The following is an 18961-nucleotide window of genomic DNA, read 5'->3' on the forward strand; positions in this document are numbered from 1 at the left end:
ATTGCAACATAGCTATACAGACCTATATCTAGCAATAAAGGTAGGACAAAAAAAAAAATCATAGATAAAATATTTAACTCTGAAACAGCTTCTCCTAAATGTTCATTCTTAAATTGTGAGAAACATACAACCTAAATATCAATCAAAACCATTCTGAGGATAGATTATTTGCAGGGACAGAAACGTTGACTCAAAGTAAAATTGATTTTGGAAGGGAAACCCGAAATTTCTAATTATTTAAAATTCTCAAAAATAAACTATATAAACACATATGGTATTATTTAACTGAAGAATCTTATAGAAGATTATTAAAGATTACCTTACCTGTTCGGGTCTGTGCTGCTGCACACAGCTGTATATTTGACTTAATCCCAATCTTGTCAACACAAAAGAGGCTTGTTCATTAATAAGTGTATCCAGATGTGCTTCAATCTAACAGTAAGGACAAAAAGTGAGAATATAGCCGTGACATTACCTCTTTTTTTTCTTAACCATTTTCCAACCAAGCATACCTAATATGATTTCTGTCCCTAAGCATCTCCTTTTAAGGTCTTTAAAAGAAATACAATTGAGTTAGGTAATAGTTTCATGGCATACTTAAAAACTAGTGAAAGCTATATGTATGATATATGTATGATTCTTGGTTAAATGATCATATTAAATATACCCAATAGATTAGTCACTTCATTATGTGTTACTCCACTCATAAGTTGCCGAGCTCAGACATTTACCGATACTCATTCTTTTCATTTTCAGAGACTTGCTTATTGTAGATATTTAGAACACTTTGTGGAAACAAAATAAAATAAACTACATACATATATATTTATCTAAAAAAGCCTGTGGAAGGTATTGTGACCAGAATATTGCTCACTTCTGTTGTATATTGGAGTTTTCACCAATAAGGATGCACGTTTATGAAGAATATAGAAACATAGAATGTGACGGCAGATAAGAACCATTCGGCCCATCTAGTCTGCCCAGTTTTCTAAATACTTTCATTAGTCCCTGGCCTTATCTTACAGTTAGGATAGCCTTATGCCTATCCCACGCATGCTTAAACTCCCTCACTGTGTTAACCTCTACCACTTCAGCTGGAAGGCTATTCCATGCATCCACTACCCTCTCAGTAAAGTAATACTTCCTGAAATTATTTTTAAACCTTTGCCCCTCTAATTTAAGACTATGTCCTCTTGTTGTGGTAGTTTTTCTTCTTTTAAATATAGTCTCCTCCTTTACTGTGTTGATTCCTTTTATGTATTTAAATGCTTCTATCATATCACCCCTGTACTAGATTTTTTTTTATGTACAAAGACACATAAGGGAACTGGCTGTGGATTCCCTGCTTTGGAAATAATAATAATATAGGATTGGCTATCTATCTAGTTTTGATTTAATATCTTTCTCCAGATTCGTAAGGTTTTGAGCTTACTGAAAAGCTTTGTGGGTGAAAAATGTTTCCTATTTTTTTTTCATTTTGCAAAAAAGTGCAGATTTTAATTGAAATGTACACACTTATACAGTACCCTGGTTACACCCCTTGGCTTTCAAGCAGATAAATGGTCCTGTTAATTCCTGATTTGCTTAGCTTATTTGCACTGAACTCAAGAGACAGCAATTGCCCAGAGCACCTGCCTTGCAAAGATTTCTCATTGAGCTGCATTGGGAAGTCTGTGATTTGACAGCCACAGAAAGACTGGGCGTGTTTAGAAAGGGAGGGCTAGCAATGGCAGTGTCGTACTGCAGCTTTTACAAGCTGTTTTTAGATATACCCCAATTAAAAAATGCATAATTAAATACATGCAGTTTTCATTTGAGATATATCTACTAAACAGTGTTATTTGTTCAAATACAAAATAAAAATGTACAGTGGAGTGTTTGTTTTAGACACTAATAACAAATTATGTTATCTCTGCAAGTGTTAAAATATATTTGTTTTACTAATATAATTGTATTTAAAATATCACTGCCAATCAGCATTATACCACTGCAATGGCATTATTTTGATCCCATGAGAGACCATTACATAAAAAAGCTTATAATAGTGATGTGTTTACGATAAATATCTAAACACTGCTTTCTTTGTTGCACCGGTGCAGGAACAGGCAACATTACAGAACAGAAATAGAAGCATTTGTTCTGAGGATTCTTAGCTTGTGCTAAGAGTCACTTGAATAAATGCGTTCCTTTGAGTTTATATTTGCATTATACTTGTTACTTACAAGAATATGGACACTGAATCACTGACATGGTCTGTAGAACGTGATACTTTTAGAGAAATACCACTGGTAAAACATCTAAGACATGATCTCCGCTAATGTTACATGTAGCCCAAAGAAATGTCATGATTTTGACCTCCAATAAATAAAGATACGAAAAGTCAACCTTTACGGTGTGTTGTGGCAATCATTTTTTTACTACTATTTAAAGGGGGCCTCCCAGCTGATGTTGACCACCCCCCTTTAACACAGTTATTACATTATAAAGAGGAGGCATTAAAAAAAATGGCAAAAAAAAAAAAGAAAAGGAAACAATACTCACGTATGCATTTCTCTAGAGCAAATAAAGCTTCTCAGACTATATACAAACACATGCATATTTACACACATACATATATATTTCTGCTCTAATTTTCTCCTGTCAAGTGCTGAAGATAGAAATAATTTTCAACTTAAAATTGGGTGTACTCCGTCTACTTCTCTCCTTTGTGCCGCAAAATATCCAGAGTGATTATAGCAAGTCACCCAAACATCAGGCGAGACTTGATGAAGGGCGAAACCAAGTATGTTTTATTGGGGAAACACATGCATACAGTATGTATGTACAAGACAATGTTTATTCACCCTCTGGGGGTTAATTAGCTACACAAAGAATGATTCCTCCATGTCGCCACTATGTCTGGGATGAACACAACTTTACCCCCCCCCCCGCTGAGTCCCTGACAGATGCTATGAGATCGGGACCTCAAACCCCTTCCCAAAAAATGGAACCCCCACAAATCAAGTATCCCTGGATAGCTTGTCCCCAGTCAAAAAGCATCCTGATACTATGTCCAAACGCCATCTGGTTGAAGATTTGCCAGACCACGGTTGACTTCCGATACGAGACAGAGTTCCAGGCAGTCAGCTTTAGTTCTCGGGTATTTCTCTGTCTGAACCTTAGATGTACTTGCGTCATCGGTTGGCCAGAATCAGAGTTGTCAGCTAGACTCTATCTCCTAGGCCGGGTTCAGAGTACTTTGGTTGGTGGGGAAAACAAATTTCCTGTGTCAGAGTCACAGAGAGGTGCATCTTCTGTCACACTGGGCTTAAGCTGACAATATAGGCACACATACCACTTCTTCTCATGGAAGTGGTCTGGGTGCAGGGCCCCTGTGAAAGAAACTGCAATCTTTACATTGCAGGTTGGAGACAACCTCTAGCGGCGGTCTCCCAAATAGCTACTAGTGGCGCTTCCTGGCTTCTCAGAAAGTTTAACTTAGTGAAACAACGTTGGACATCCTCACGCTTTGCACAAGGACATCCAGGTTTCTCAAAGTCTCTATAGTAAAGTATTGATACAATGTTCTCCTATAGGGAAGCGCTCGCCTGGAGTAGAAGATCAATTGGACCTGGGCGCTGGAAACAGGTAAGTGAAAAAGGAGTTATTAACCCTTTATTCGCCAGATAGGGAGAACTCTAGCTGTTCTGTCACTTGCAGGTTTTGTTTTTAAATTGATTCTTTTTGTCCTTTTTATTTTCTATAGTTTTTTTTTGTTTTTATTAAAGGGACATTATAGTCACCTGAACAACTTTAGCTTAATGAAGCAGTTTTGGTGTATAGAACATGCCCTGCAGCCTCACTGCTCAATCCTCTGCCATTCAGGAGTTAAATCCCTTTGTTTATGAACCCTAGTCACACCTCCCTGCATGTGACTTGCACAGCCTTCCATAAACACTTCCTGTAAAGAGAGCCCTATTTAGGCTTTCTTTATTGCAAGTTCTGTTTAATTAAGATTTTCTTATCCCCTGCTATGTTAATAGCTTGCTAGACCCTGCAAGAGTCTCCTGTATGTGATTAAAGTTCAATTTAGAGATTGAGATACAATTATTTAAGGTAAATTACATCTGTTTGAAAGTGAAACCAGTTTTGTTTCATGCATCTGTCAATCATAGCCAGGGGAGGTGTGGCTAGGGCTGCATAAACAGAAACAAAGTGATTTAACTCCTAAATGACAGTGAATTGAGCAGTGAAATTGCAGGGGAATGATCTACACACTAAAACTGCTTTATTAAGCTAAAGTAATTTAGGTGACTATAGTGTTCCTTTAACCTACGATTTTATTTTTTAATTATACATAAGACTACTTTTTAACCTTTTGCAATTGGTGGAAATTAAAAAGCAAAGTTCTATTTCAGTTGCTACGCTAATTTACCCATAATCTATCTGCCTTGAAGGGCAAACTGCAGACATCATGGACTGAAGAAAGGAAAATGGAGGCACCCAGGTGTTAAGATTCGGCGCAAGTAAGAAAAGATAATAAATACCAATAAAGGAAGTTTGCAATGGAGGAAGTATAATCAAGATGTAAAAGGCCAAAAAAAAATATTTAAAAAAACAAAACAAAAAAAACAGTGCAAGAACAGCAGGATCTGATTCCCCAAGATCGAGCGTTAATGACGAGCAAAATTGATTTATCTAGGAATGATCTGACCTCTGTTATATGGTAGTGGTGATAATATAAAATGATAAAACAAACATTGATATTTTAATATATTCATTTTTTGTTTTTTTAGCATGTGCAAAATGGATATTTTAGGTACAGTGCATATTTGTTGTGTCAACAATTTTGCTGTTACCTATTTTAACTTTATTTGCTTTATTAATTTAGGTCATAAGGACAACTCAGGACAAGTTTACATTTTTGGGGGCATTGGTCAGTTGTTAGAAAAGTACTGTGTTTTAACAAGTCCTTTTTGGTGCTGAATTTGCTAAGTGACTAACACTAACCATTAACCTTTGCAATATTCTAACACTAACCATTCACCCTTAAATAATGCCAACTCATGTAATATGAAACAATACATAATAGTGAAGCATGTATGATGGACATGCTCTGGAGGCATTTATAAACCACTAGACCTTTGGTCTTCTGTTTTATTATGAAGTCTCGAAAATGCCCTGATGGATTTAATATAAGATATATTTATAGATTATTTTATTTGGTCATTATTTCAGTTGTTTTAATATAAAGTTAAATCATTACAAAGATATCTTTGTCTTCAAAGCTATATTTGACTTATGAAAGCTTACATTGAGAAACTGAAATGTTGACTGAATAAAAAGAAAAAAAACTTAGAATTTTTCTTGAAACTACAAAGACGTCTTTGAAAGGCTATCTTTCCTGTATAGTGAATGACTCCTGAATTGAGCATTGGGCATTACCATTAGACAAAGGATCCCGAGACCTGCTTATATTTCGGCTGGATTTTGCTTACCGATTTAAACATTTCGTAAAAATCTGAAAATATTATCAGTGAATTAAATGCAGAGCTTCGAAGGATTTCTCATTATAAGCAATATTCAGAAGAAAGCATATTTATTTATTTTCATTTCAAGAACATGACTTGCCTGGAATTGCAGGATCTCCAGCCGCTTGTCCGTGAACTCAAACAGAGCAAGTGTTGTCTTCATCATGTAGAGAGAATTAACCATGTACGTGGCCATGTCAGATGTACCCAAATTACTGGCAGACACAGTGCACATTTGTAGCAATGGATCCAGCACACAAGACAGAACCTAAAAGGACATTCATCAAGCACAGGATACAAAGTCACCTTTCATGCCTTTGTTAGAATGCCTGTCAATCGCACACACACCAAAAGAGGAAATGAGTACAAAAAGTGATAGAAGCACCCTTTCTTTGCCATTTACAACACGGAGTGTATACATCACAGCTTTATAAAATATAAATTAGGACTGATGATATACATCCATACGACTGACTCAAAATATTTCAATATTAAATATCTGGAGAAATCTGATAAACTGCAAACTATTAATAAAATAAATAAAACACAATGTGATAAGCTCAGATTTTTCTCAATTGCTGCATATCTCTATTTAATATTCATTCATAAAATGGCAAAAATGAAAGTACTTTCCAAGCAAATAAAAGTTTTAGCTGTTACTGTGTCAAATAGTTTCATATGTTTTTTTTTTTCTTTTTCATAAAGTGGTTTGTGATATCTTATACGTTCTGCAATGCTCCTGCTGAAAGCTAAAAAAAATAACCTGTGATCCATATGGCAGATCCACACGATAACAGATATTTTATAGGGGCAGAGAGAACAATATACCTACAGGATACCAGGATTCTTTTTCATATGTAAAATGGCTAGTCTTTAATGCCAATAGCTGGTTAAGCAATATGAGAAACTGTATTCACTACAGCTGGAATGCCAAAGGTTAGCCATCACAGTTAAACGATGAATGGAGATATTCAGAATACCTATCAGATAGGATGTGAACATTCCAAAAGAGTATATGTATATAAAATGTAAGACGGACAATATGTTCTAAATTTTGTAGTTACAGTATGTCACCCAAAGCACCTGAAAATGTAATTTTAGAAATATACCCCTTTCCGCCTCATAAGAGATTTTGTCTTTTAGCTGAAGCAGCAAGGTGAGTTGTTAGTGTAAGACTCACAGAAGAGGTTTACGCAGCAGGTGAGCTTACACTTTAATATCCGTTGGAGTGACACTCAAAAATCTCTAGTTATTTAAATGTGCATAGGGATTTGGGGTAGAGCGCAAGCAACTTTTTTTGTTGTTTTTAAATTGTAGTAAGATTAAAGGAATGAACTAGGAATAAAAACATTAGTGACGAGCCATCTTACCTGCACAAAATCAGCTTGCCGAGCATCGAGTGGAACAACAGAGGAATCATGCGATACAAGAACTTCGCGTAACAAGGCAAGGGTTTGGTTTAAGGATGAGCTAGGTCCTAAATCTGCAGGGGGCAGCTCCACCTAAATAAAGTTTACAGGGTTAGACTGTACACGGTTACCCAATATTTGTACAAATTATATAGCAATGAAAAACGACTTCAAGATCCTAGAATGTAAAGCTTGTGACTCTTCTCTGCCTATAGGTTTACGTCCCAGTGTATAGGGACAAAGCAAGCTTGGAGAATCCGTTGTTGGGTAGCATTATTCCCAAAATGCAAACAGTGACTGAAAGGAAAGAGATGCACTAAGTGGCGTGAGTAAGAAATAAAATCGTTTCAGGATAGCAATTTACCCTGCCCACCAAAAGTGCAAACCCACCTTAAAACACCTAATGCAAATACGCATGAATTTGCCATGATCTATATGTGCAAGATCAGGAATTTGCTACACGTACTAGAGATCATTTTTATTTTTTGCAAAGCAAAAAAAACAGAGACCCAGTATAAGGATTATAAATCACAAAAAGCCAGAATGTTGGAAAGTATGCCTATAGCTACTCATTGCTGGGATTTGAACACAATTTAACACATATTACATATAATACATTATATAATCTAACACACATATATTTTGTATCACTTGCCGCAAAGCAATGAAAATAAGATTTGAATATCTGATGGAAAGAAATTAAATTGATTTCTAATTTGAATCTATGCAGATTCATGGTGCAAGATTTCTCTTTCTAATGCGGCACTCACTGCTCTCCTTCCTCTGATGGGTGGCCAAGGTGCACCTGTACGCAGTAACAATTTCATATTGCATCGAAATTAAATAGACAAGAAATTCAATCTTGAATCATTCAAAGCATAAACCCCCCCGAATTCACATTGTGATTTTCTAAAACAAAATACATTAAAACAAACAAACAACAACATATTTTTTAAGAAAAATAAACAAATGTTATTAAAGAACACAAAAATCTATACACCAAAACTGACGGAACTGGAACATTCTTATTTATGCAATACCATACCGCACATCAGATATTTTAAAGACACCTTGAAATTTGGATTCATTTTTAAGAAATTGTCAATTCCCTAGTTTACAAGAGAATAGAGCAGCTGTGTGCCTGGACAACGATCAACACATTTCTTTGCTTGTAACACCTGAAAACAACAAGCATGCTTAAAACGGAGGTCACCCGCTAAGAAGGTATATCGTAATATTGCCAAGAGCACAGCAAATATCGTCATGTGATCTTTTGGTTTAGCGAGTCACTGATGGAAACTGTTCAAATTACTGGTTCCTAATAATGCACGAGGTTAAACTTGCTGAAAAAAACGAAATATGCTGCAATATAACTCACAGACATCACAAATCATAACCGTTACATTTCTAAAAAAAAAAAAAAAATCTATTCTATTATAAATACGGCATTGAACATTACTTTTTACTGTCAATTAAAAATTACGTTTTAGATGGGTTTTTCTACCACTTATCAAGAGTATTCCTATTGAGTAGGTATATTATACTGTGAATTGGTGTTTGTTTCCGAACACTGGTTTTATAACCGCTAGATAAAAACTGGTTGGCAGTTAAAAAAAAATAAAAAAATAAAATACAAAATTATTTCATAAGAATAAATAGTATGTCAGATGACAGAAGGCGGTCCACAAATGTACTGAGGTATATTCTGCAGGTAGTGAATAAAATGAGCAGCGATTCACGGACCTTTAACAGATCGACTATTTTTATCAAACCTGGCAGACGAACAAGTCAAGCGAAAGCAAAATGATAAACTTTAACTGACAGGAGCATCGTGCAATTTCCAAGTGAAAACAACATCACACTTCAGGTTTAAATTAAAGCCAAAATATCCATGAACACGGCTCAGTGTAGAGCAAAGAACAGCTTGTTCAAAGCACAATCAATACCAGTAATAATGCAGCAAAGAGCTCATTTCATGCCGTGCATTAGCTAGTCACACAACCCATCCACAAATGATATTAAAGGAAAGTCAGATGTTTTGAACTACCAAAAAAAGCAATGATGATGTACATGCGCTGCTTAGAATTTAGCTTTGTAATTATTGAATAAAACAATTACATAAAACAATTAACTTTGTAAGTGGAATCATATCTATGGCAAAATCACCCATGTACAACGTAGTTACAACTTTTAATCTACTTAGGAAACAGCCAATCCTACTGTTATTCACACAAAAAAAAAATCAAAAAAAAAAAAATCGCAGTGGTCAGGAGCTGACAAACAGCTTGGAAAATAAAGGGCAAAATAGTCAACTTGAAAACTTCAAGTCTGCTATTTGTTATACAAAACAACAGTTCTGGAACACAGCTGGCAAAGAACTTCAAAACATTAGGCTGCATCTCTCCTGATTTGGAAGTCTAAATACAAAGCTACATGAAGAGGTTACTCATTTAAATTCAGTGGTTTCTATGTGTACCTACCTCTGTGTAAGTGCTCAAAAAACAAAATGGATAGAGCATAGCATGTATTGTGAGTAGCAGTTGCAATTCGAGGGTTTCCGAAAACCCAAATCGCAAGCTGGGTATTCTAAATACCAATTAACCCCTTAAGGACACATGACATGTGTGACATGTCATGATTCCCTTTTATTCCAGAAGTTTGGTCCTTAAGGGGTTAAACAAGCCCAGTACATATCAGTTACAGTTTAATCGCAGTTCTATAATGCATGGTCTCTAATACATTTGCTAGGATGATGGCTTTCCAATACCATAGCTGCTTTTTTAAGATATCCAAACAGTGAAATTAGGAGTTGTTAAATGATACAAGTGAAAATGTTTTTAATCCTCAATAGCTAAACATACACTTGTATATGTCCCATTTCAGAATATGATGGGGTGTAGTAACCTTCTGGTGACTACCCAATTGTTCACTAAGGCATGAGTTCATTGACAAATTAAGAGTTCACCATAAACAATGTGCTGCCTCTGCGCTCACTTATCTACACAGCCAGTAATCTCCACAAACGAGCTCCTATAACAACCCATTTAATGTGGCTTGAATGTCCTACTCACTCACTAATGCCACCAAATGCGTTGGGCATCATGTCTTGGGCTGATTCGCTCATGAAACATGCAAAGCTACCTTTGATGGTGATGTGGATGTTATCTAGTACTACAGAGGTGCTCTACTAATCAAGTGTATTATATATATATATATATATATATATATATATATATATATATATATTCAGTCGGTTTTAACATTCCCTTTAAAATTGATATAAAAAACAAATTACATTAATTTTGTCATTACTACAACCCTTCTGGGACCCTACTATCCTTCAGACTCCAGGCAGACTCATTGTACTTACTTTCACTGTCAAATAAACACTGGAGTACCATGGTGTTACCCACCAAAAATCACAACGTCTCCTAGGTAAACTTGAAGATAAGTAGCTAACAGCAGGTAACATACCTTATCCATTAGTTTGCTGGCATGTAGGGTCAGGCTATTAAAGAATATTTTTTTGCTTAACAAGTGCATTTCTTCAATTGTAGTCAGTAATGTAGATCCACTTGTGCCCACGATAGCGCTGGAACAGAACATTCATTGAGATAATAAACCAGCATACATGTAACAGAGTACATTCTAGTTACAATACAAAACGGATTTGGGATGTCAGTGAGTTTATAGCATAATGTTCTGAAGGAGAATAGATATGGAACATTTGTATAAAGCGTATATTGGTGTCAGATGTTGGCTATTAATGCATAGCACACTGGCTGAGCTTTCCACGTTTCTTATACAATGTTCACATAGTAAGCTCCTTTTAGAAATCAAGAACTTAATGGCAGGCAAGGTATATTTATGCTCATAATGTGGATACAAAACTCAATTTATTTTTCTTATTTCAAAGAGGCATCTACCTACTAGAGCTAACTACACGCAAAGTAAAGTGAATCTCGCTAGACATTAACGCAATTTACAGCTATGTAAAAATAAAAATAAAAAAAATTGGATTGTTAGAATAACAAGCTGACTGCATCCCTAAACTAAAATATACAGCATTTGCCACAACATTCCTGACAAAAGAACACATTTAAGCTATTCTATGTTAAGCTATTCTAAAAACAACAGCACCTCCTGGTAATGTGATATAATACCTTTTTTTTTAGTTTATTTTTTTCAATTATTTTGATTAATATCTCATCTTGGAAATACTGTAGATAGACATTGTGTGGCATAAACATAAACATCATCATTACAAGCTATGGCAAGTGCAACCTCCAGCACTCCAGATGGCTGGAGGAGCATCTCCCATAGTGCTGTTACAGACATAACGCAGATAAATCATCAGAGAAGATGTAGGCCACAACATCTGGAGTGCTGGAGGTTCCCCATCACTGAGCTATGAACTATTTTACTTACAGCTAGAATGGGTTCTCTATGATCAGCCAAATAACTCACCTTATTGTGTGATGGTAAAACTTCAGAAGATTTGAAATCTTGTACAATAAAACTGCACCTGGCTCTGCAATAATAACCTGCTCGATGCGAACCTGTGACAGAAACCACTAGATTAAGAATTATTTCTGCAGGGAGGTGACACCAAACATTGTCTTCTTACAATTGTATCAATGTCTAGGACTAGGCTTTATAAAATCCTTTGCTTTGATTACAATGTATTTGGTTCTGAAGGGTTTATTCTAAGTAGGGATGCACCGAAATTTCGGCCGAAAATTGAACTATCCGGAACCGTAAATCAGCATTTGGGGGCTGCCATCTCGGATGTACCGGGGTCCTCCCCCCGCCCCCCTCCAGTTTTGGTGTGTTAATTTTTAATAACAGTGTGTTTATTTATTTTATTGGCTTGTAGTTTTTCATATTAGATTCATTCAATTTATTAAAAAGTCTAATATTAATAAAACCTATAGTAAAGACAATTTTAAAATCATTTGGGGGGAAAAGTCATTTTCAATTTCAGTTTTCGGCCAAGGGCATCCTGAATTTTTGGTTTCGGCACGAATTTTCATTTCGGTGCATCCCTAATTCTAAGCGCCTTTGATTTTTAGAAACCTTTTGAACGCTAGGATGGAGATATGTCTACATGTCTAATTGTTCCACTGATAAGGGGCAGCTTGTTTCCAAGTATTAAAGGTAAGAAATAAAAGGGAGCTGAAAGTCACAGGAGAGAGAAAATATTATGTAAGATACTATTTATTTAGACGGTTATATCTATATGGAGCAGCTTTGTATGGCAATGTAAGGATTTAACATTTGAATGGAATAAGACAATGTCCATTAACTGCATTGAAAGATTTAGTAATAATGCCAATATGTGAGAAATGCTGGGCAAACAACACAACTAGGAATTCACAGTGAACCAATCCACATTGTGGTTCATTGAGATTCTCACCCTTATTGTAAGTTGTGCTATCTCTATTTACTGTGGTCACAGTTTGGAAACCTTGAATCTTTGATTATGTGCGTATTTTGTTCCTTATTTGACATAAAAATGAATCATATCGAATAAAAAATAATGATAACGTTACAATGTGCTTCTTCTTGTGTTTTCTAGGAATTCAAACAAATAGAAAACACTTCAAACTGAATCAAATACTTTTACAAATTTTTCTGTTGAAAAAGGAAAGCACCAAACCTCCTTTAACCCCTTCAGGACAGAGTCAATAGTGCACGTTCTGATCAAAACAAAATTAAACAAAAACTGGAATTTGCGCTATATGTCTGTTCAACCGTAATTCACCTCTTTCATATTAAAAGCACCCACACTTATTATATATCATTTTGTTCAGGAGAAACAGGGCTTTAATTGCTCATGAACTATTCATATATCAAACATAACTTATGAATAAAATAAAAAAAACTGTGAGAAATTAAGATTTTTTTTAAAAAACTGTAGTTCCGCCTCACATTTTAGCTGTGAATGTCACGATACTGTTCGCTGTTACTGCAATAAAATGCACATATTTGTATTCAACAATGTCTCACAAGTAAAACAGAACCCCCCATTAACAGGTTTTACAGTGTTTGGGAAGGTTATAGGGTCAAATATAGCACATTCCATTTTTTTTTTTTTACTTTAAAATTTGCCAGATTGGTAGTTACCTTTGAGACGGTATGGTAGCTCAGGAATGAGAATTAACCCCATGATGGCATACCATTTGCAAAAGAACACAACCCAAGGTATTGCAAGTGGGGTATGTCCAGTCTTTTTTAGTAGCCACTTAGTCACAAACACTGGCCAAAGTTAGCGTTAGCTACTAAAAATGACTGGACATACCCCATTTGCAATACCTTGGGTTGTCTACTTTTGCAAATGGTATGCAATCATGGGGGTAATTCTCATTCCTGGGCTACCGTACAGTCTCAAAGGCAACATTACCAAACTGGCCTATCCCACGCATGCTTAAACTCATTCACTGTGTTAACCTCTACCACTTCAGCTGGAAGACTATTCTATGCACCCACTACCCTCTCGGTAAAGTTATAAGTATTTTATTATCCTGTTAGCTCTAGTATCATGAAAGCCTGATTAGAATAATGAGTATATTCATATACGCTGCACCTAGGATTTTGACTAAACAATAAACCTATACAGTCTTAAAGTGTTACGCCAATCATTCTAAGGTAGGAGTAACTGGGCGCCGTTCCTGGATAATGGGGCAAACTGTTTACAACTGTATTAGTTGGTGCATATTTAACAGTCTGATGGATTCTAGCATCACATATCCATCCACTGTTCATAGAGCGCATCTCAGTTGTAGCAGTGCACATAACAGCATGATATACAGCACATTGTCTACAATTCAACATCGCTCCCTAATTTTAAGAAATACTGTCTTACGATCAAGAGTTTGTGGTGAAGGCCATTATAGTTCACAGACTGCCTGAGGGTGTTAATAAAGTTTTCTCTGGGTATCTCTGTTTTAGGACATAAGGTGTGGGAATAAAATGTGTAGCTGGAAAAGGCACAGAAAGAGTTCTGTGGTCCAAGCTAGGAGAGATGACTCCAAAAAAGTGGGGTAAAAAAAATCTGTTCAGGTTATGAATAATCACAGATCGTTTGCATGTTTACCTGAGAAATATGTTCCTTTGAAACAGCCAGTGCATTTTTGTGCATCTAATCTGAATGTGAAATTAATGTTATATATGTTTGATTATGCTTCACCAAGGCTAAATTTTGTTATGGAATGCAGGTGAATTAAAATGAATATTGTAATGCAGAAAAAATACAGGCTCACTCCATTCTTGACAAGTATATTGTAATTGCAGTTATACATATTCTCAAAAATAAAACTGTTTCACAAAGAATGTAATTAAAAAGGAATTAACCTTCAGCGGTCTGCAGACACCTTCTGTGATGTGACCAACTACCTCTTGGATAGTGTCTTCAACTCCTGCCAACAAACACAATGTGACATGCCCTTTACAACCATATTGATAACACATGGTTCCCTATACTCTATAAGTAAGCAATTATACAGATTTATAACCTTCCTTTAGAAAACTAAACTGTGATTTTGTGACTTTACCAGAAGCAACAAATCCACAACACTTGCACAATCCAATGGTGAACATTTAGAATTGTTAAGGTTAACAAAACAATACATAAACACTGGTGTGAAACCAAATAAACCAATAATCTATTTAATTAGAATGTATGATACATTATAGTCAACCAGATTTACAAAACAAAATATTTACATCTCCCTAATAACATAAAACAGCAGCAGAACTTTGGCAATACAATTATGAAAAATATTCATATTTTTCCTTCTAAGGGGGCAGGGAAGTTCTAGTTTTAACAAAAGGGGTCATTAATGGTGACTAAAGAACCAAGACTAGTTGCATATATTCACCAGTAAATCTACAGATAAAAGTTCGCTTGTACGACCCGCAAGTTGGCCGAAGCAATGGATCTATGTGGAATTCTTGCATCCACTGAGGGTGACTTTTTTTTGTTTTGAATTTTTACACATGAGAATTTGGAACTTGTTTACTCTGATATAACTATATATCTATTTAAGTAGATCACTGTAGAGTCACACAATAAAATTAAATAAACCATGGGGGGGGGATGTGAAATTTTGCTGCAGAACCCTTCTTTTAAGTGGACTAGTCACTAACAAATGTGTTTGAAAATGAATTGGCTGATAAAAAGTACCAGTAATTTGCTTCTGAGAAAAGTCAAGACAAGACAAGTGTGGCATCCTACTGAGTCCATAATCCCGTAACTGCAATATATGCTTGTATGCCCATATAATAGAGATATAACCTTAAAGGGACACTGTAGGCACCCAGCCTACTTCAGCTCATTGAAGTGGTATGGGTGCTGTGACCCTTTTGCCCTTAGTGCTGCAATGTAAAATGTTTACATTGCAGGTCTAAGTCTACCAGACAGCCACTAGAGGGCTTCCGGAATCCGAACAGACTTTTGGTCCGTTATCAGACGATGGACGTCCTCACGGACCTCAAGGTCAGATTTTCCACATAGGAAAGCATTGAATAATCATCTGTTACATTTTCTAGAGATGTGATTTGTATAATGTAAAAAGGAATTTAGGTTTCCAACAATGTACATAGTACCCCCAAGTTATATTTGCATTAAAATCTTGCATAAGGGAAGGACTGGGTAAAATAAGCCATCAGCGACAGTTGGGGGTCCACATACCAGTCAACAAAAAACCTATACAAAAATAGGACATAAAAATCTATACTTTTTAAACGTGTTCTGTAGTCTTGAAGGAAGTGATGCATAGTTAATCATGTTCCACACATTGTCCCAAGGTAACAGTTTGAACTAGTTACTTTGGTACCAGGGCAACAATTTAAAATAACCTAGAAAAAGAAAAGTAAAAAAAATAAAAAAAAAAAAACCCTCAACTTGCAGTAAGTACTCTGGTTTTATACAGCAGGACCTTAAGAACTGTGACTTGTATATACACATATTATAAGGAAAGGGGAAATGCGATTCTTATGATACATAGGGAATAAAAAGAGATTTCTAAACTACAAACCCTCTGAACTTTCATAATCCAGTTATGGAAACTGCTGAAATCTGTCTACTGAATAGTATTCAACATAACCCACAGTAGCCATTTTAACTTCTGTACACACCTGGAATGGTAACATGTTTCAGGAGTGCTTCTAGATGTTCCTTCTCAGATGCAGTAGCTTGATGCAACCAGGCCAGCATGTCACCAGCATACCTTTTAATTAAAATAAAAAAAAGTATTTTTAATTTTTGCCTAATTTATAAATTACCAGCAATTGTCGTTTCACACATAACATTTAATCAACAGCAATCTTTAAAAAAAAAAAAAAAATGTTTTTTACTCCTCATGTGTAGAGTTATTTACTTAACATTTCTGATTGTTGGACCAATTTCTCATGTGGGTCTGAAACACCCCTGTATGTTAGATTGAGCCTAGGCTTCCTCTTAATTACTCTACGTTTCACAAGTCATTACCAGGCCTAATAAACTCTGGCCAGGATATACAGCTACATCAAACTTTAAGCAGTCCCTTCCCCTACTGTCCTTATGTCACCTATTCTATGGACTATCTTTGGGCCATTAAATTGTCGATGTTTCCAGAAATATTAACACTAAATCCCCTTTTAGGTGCTTATACAATTAAATTTATAATATGCATTTTGGGGGAAAAGTTTAGACATTATATAAGTTTTCTGGTTACCTTAAAGGATCATGAGAATGCATTTCAATTGGTCGAGGGGTACCACCAGGACCACCTCTGGTGAGGGCATCAATAAACCCGCGAACGACTGCACTTCTTCTGGCTGTACCAAATTCATCCAGGGTGTACCTAGAGGAAAAACAAACTGCATTAAGAAAACAAGTAGAAGAAACTTGCTTTACACTCTGGCATTTTTTTTCTTTATATCTAACATGCATCTTATTGCACAGACATTAAGCACTATATCGGAGCATCACAGGAGCAGTCATAAATAGACAATTACTAGAACCCAAATTTGTCCACATACTGTGTGGCATTTCAGCTGCCTTGCAACTGTTTTTGTGTGTGTGTGTGTGTGCATGAGCAATCTTGCTTTTCCTTTGCTTTTCCCTTGGCCAATAAATGGCCAATAGCTCCATTTGTGTTTTCCTTATTGTATTACTATTACTACTTCATTTAAAACGTTATTACTATAGTAAATGACTTACTTTTTAATACTCATGTGTAGAGTTAATTTCTTAACATTATTGGTGGGGGATCTGGTATGGGGGTCTAAAACTCCCCTAATAGGTTAGCACATCACTGATAAAAGACTCTAAGATATCAGTTCAGACATATGAAATCGCCCAAATAATGGGGTTCTGGGACCATTAGAAGCCTTTGTCAAATAATAAGTAAAAGCACACTAGGAAGGAACGGCATTGGAAAGCTTTTAACATGAATATAAACATAGTATAACAGAATGGTGACATATCAATTTTATGATTCTCACACCCTGTATGTGAACCGTGTAAAATTAGAAACACTAACATTATAGTCACTGTATTTTGGAAAGAACAGAGAAGGGAGTAAAACACTTATATTGCGTGCATTTAACATATAACAAGGACAAACTGAATTACTCACAGTACGTCTTTTACAATGGCCTCTTACATGAGAGTCGTGCTGTATATTTATAAATCGCAAACAAGCAGAATTTGTCAGATTTTACATTGCCATTATCATGCCAAGCTCTCACGCTTCTTTTGAAGGCTCTGTTACATCTAAGCGACCAAACTAAAAGCTATTAAACAGAACTGTGGGTTGTTGTTCCCATTAAACACATTTTGAGTGCTGGGACAAAAGAAAGAATCCATTAATAATTTTCATATTGACACAATACAATGGTAAAAGCTATTGGAAAATAATAAGAGTTTGTGATTGGGACCTTCAATAAAAATGGACTGAGATTGCAGGTAAAGAAAAAAACATAATAAATAAAATAAAAAGAACAATGGGACCTTGAACAGACAAAACAAAAATGCATCAGAACAGTTTTTAAACTGCAAGACTTTTATTAGCGGGGTTATCCACTAAATTACTGTGTAGTTAGCCACAATTTTCAAAATGTTCATTATTGATCAGGAATGTCTATTGCACTTTAAAGCGCGAGAGACGCAGACAGCAAGCACACAGAAAATGTGTATTAACGTACACTTTATCTACCTGTAAAAGCATGGCAGAAGATGTAAAGTATTTGGTAAATGTATTTCTTCATTTTTCTATACGGGATTGATCAACGTTAGACTGGAATGAAACGTTTACATCATTATGTCCTTCTACCATGATGAATAATCACATGGTATCAGTTAACTAAACTGATGACTTTATTGTAAATTATACATTTGCATGGCCTTCACCCGATTTGAAATGTGCGGTCACCTTGATGTGATTTGTGGTGTTAATGTGTTGTTGAGACAAATGTTTGATTATGTAGGTGGTGGGTCTAGTTTGGTCACATCATGTTGCACAGATGGATAGTGACAACGTTTTCAAAATAAAATCTGGCAATGAGGGTCAGGGTTATTCGTAAAAGTGAATTTCAAACTTAAGGCCAACGTAGACGAAATGGAAGCATAACTGACTTGAAGAACCTTTTCATTTTGGCTATTCTTGCCTTCAATTTGAAATACACTTCAATTCACTTTGAATTCTAGCCAATTCTCTCTTTAGTGAATAACCTTGCTATGTTAGATCAAAGAGAATAACGAGGGATGGTATTATGAAGAATAAGGAGTGGCGAAGGGAGTGGGTGTGTAGGGTTGTTATTGGTGTTAGCAGTGATAAGGGATATCACGTGGTTGATGTTGGGTCTCTATGAATATGGGAGTTGGTGTGTAGGGTTGTTATGGGGATAGCAGTGATAAGGGATATCACATGGTTGATGTTGGGTCTCTTTATATGGGAGTTGGTGTGTAGGGTTGTTATTGGGGTTAGCAGTGATAAGGGATATCACGTGGTTGATCTTGGGTATCTATTAATATGGGAGTTGGTGTATAGGGTTATT

At 35.8% G+C, this 18961-nt stretch overlaps 1 protein-coding gene across 1 annotated transcript in view; it reads right to left on the bottom strand.

Annotated features, from left to right (window-relative positions):
• COG6 (component of oligomeric golgi complex 6) overlaps positions 1-18961 on the bottom strand; it is a 96668-nt gene that overhangs the window by 17020 nt on the left and 60687 nt on the right. The window contains exons 9-16 of the mRNA XM_063444862.1: positions 16636-16764; positions 16058-16149; positions 14273-14337; positions 11387-11478; positions 10394-10511; positions 6881-7012; positions 5611-5778; positions 325-432 (exon numbers count right to left, since the gene is read on the bottom strand). Coding sequence (XP_063300932.1) covers positions 325-432; positions 5611-5778; positions 6881-7012; positions 10394-10511; positions 11387-11478; positions 14273-14337; positions 16058-16149; positions 16636-16764 — 904 coding nt within the window. The remainder of the gene's footprint in view (positions 1-324; positions 433-5610; positions 5779-6880; positions 7013-10393; positions 10512-11386; positions 11479-14272; positions 14338-16057; positions 16150-16635; positions 16765-18961) is intronic.

Source organism: Pelobates fuscus, chromosome 1 (genome assembly GCF_036172605.1).
Source record: "Pelobates fuscus isolate aPelFus1 chromosome 1, aPelFus1.pri, whole genome shotgun sequence".
NCBI lineage: Eukaryota > Metazoa > Chordata > Amphibia > Anura > Pelobatidae > Pelobates > Pelobates fuscus.